Here is a 1,972-nt window from a genome sequence, read left to right on the forward strand (position 1 = left end):
ATAAACATGATAATAATAATAATAATAATACAAAAAGAAATGGATAAAATACGTATTCATAAATAATAATAATTATAAAATAAAATACTTGGTTCAAGTATATGATTTTGGGGAAGTTCATAAGTAAATACTTACATGGTAAAAGTATACGGTGAAATAAGAATAGTTATATAAAAATAAATAAATATAAAATATTTGTTCACGGTGTATACGCATACAAAGAAAAATAATAGGAATTTTAGAAGATAAGAATAAACACTAGAATTTACGAGTACATCGAGTACTATTGTTGCATTGTTAAATGTCATGACATACAAAGATATTTTGTATACAAGTATAAATCCTGATAATGGGACTTTCCAAGGAAGCTTACGAAGATGAGTTTCTTCGAAGAATTATCTAAGTGAAAAGATATCTCCGAGCCCCATTAGTAAGATGGAAGGGTTCGAAGAAATATCTTTAATAAAAAATGTTTATCTTTAATATTGTTTTACTTACAAACGATTATCCCGATTATGAAATTTACCTAGTAAACTTGCGAAGGTGAGTTTCTCAAGTATTTCTTTAAGTGAGAGAATACCCATAGATCCCACCAGTATGATAGGCGGATTCTAAAAATATACTCAATAAAAAGTTTTTGTTTGTTATTATCTCAATTTTATGCTATGTGTTTCACAATTGTATCACGTGCAAGTTAAACTAGTAAAAGTCAAATAAAATATTTTAATAAAAAATAAATAATAATTAAAAAAACATAAAAATAAAATCAATGGATTAGAATAATATATGATTGAATAGTACCGTTCGTGAAACGGGTGTAATAGGGGTGTTAATCCTTCTTTATGCGTAACTATACTCCCGAGCTCAATTCTAAATAAAATACGTAGACTAGATTTTTGTTTTTTAAATAGATCTAAAGTTGATATAGAATTCTGTCGAATAGAACAAACTTAGTAGGTGACCCGTATGTTACGACAATATGTATGACTATAATTGTAAAACTTGATGATTAATTTATTAAAATTAAACAATCAAATAAAAAGTTAAAGAGAATTCGTATTTACTACCAAACAAAAAAAAAAACGAAAACACTTAATATAAAATATTCTCTTTGCTTCTCATGTTCTTTTCTTTTTTTAACTTTTACGAAAATTAAAATATAAATTTTTTATTTCATAATTCATATTTATTATTCTATTCATATAGATAATGTATAATAAATTTGAAAGCAATTAAAATTGTATAGTCATTTTTTATATCGTAACAATTTTAATTACTAATTATATGTTTTACAAGATAACAATCTCGACTAACATAATATAGATATCGTAATGATTTGAATATTTGCATGTAAGACATGTATGAATATATTTGTAAAACCTAATGATTAATTTATTAAAATATTAACCATATAAAAAATATTAAAAGATGTAATAATTAATAATTATTACATTATTATATCTATTTTTAAATCCCTATATATTATGTATTGAACTTTTTTGCTAGCCCATAATGCAAGTGAATTCCTTGTGCTCTTTTACTAATTCATCATTAATTCCTGTGCTGTTTCAGTTTATATACAGGCCTAACTTGAAAGCCTCCTTGGGCTCTCTCCTCAATTGTATAAGGCAAATACGTTCCCATAATCCTATCCCACAGGGCGAAGAATGGTTGGGAGAAGTTGTACTTGCCGCCGTGAAAATGATGGTGGACGTCGTGGTAGGCAGAATTGTTGCTGAAGAATAAGTGGAAGAGGTTTCCGGCTGGAAGCCATAGCCCGCAATGGTCATCCACAGATTTGATGGTGGTGAAACAGAAGAAAAATATCGAAGTTCGAAGGGACATACCGGAGAGCAGGTAGGACAAGCCACTACCCGTTATGTCAAGGACAAATGCCTCCAGCGGATGATTGTAGAATGCTCCAAATGCATAGGGAACCACAAGCCTGTGATGTTGGGAATGGATGTGTCTG

General features: G+C 28.7%; 1 protein-coding gene across 1 annotated transcript in view; it reads right to left on the minus strand.

The window, feature by feature from the left end:
- Positions 1 to 1,368: 1,368 nt before the first annotated feature.
- LOC149526273 (sphinganine C4-monooxygenase 2-like) overlaps positions 1,369 to 1,972 on the minus strand; it is a 1,243-nt gene continuing 639 nt past the window's right edge. The window contains exon 2 of the mRNA XM_089785618.1: positions 1,369 to 1,972. This exon is cut by the window's right edge and continues 149 nt beyond it. Within this exon, the coding sequence (XP_089641744.1) occupies positions 1,552 to 1,972 (421 nt within the window). The 3' untranslated portion in view covers positions 1,369 to 1,551.

The sequence above is a fragment of the Theobroma umbraticum genome, unplaced genomic scaffold (genome assembly GCF_002168275.2).
Source record: "Theobroma umbraticum cultivar Fairchild unplaced genomic scaffold, ASM216827v3 scaffold_31.0, whole genome shotgun sequence".
Classification (NCBI taxonomy): Eukaryota; Viridiplantae; Streptophyta; class Magnoliopsida; order Malvales; family Malvaceae; genus Theobroma; species Theobroma umbraticum.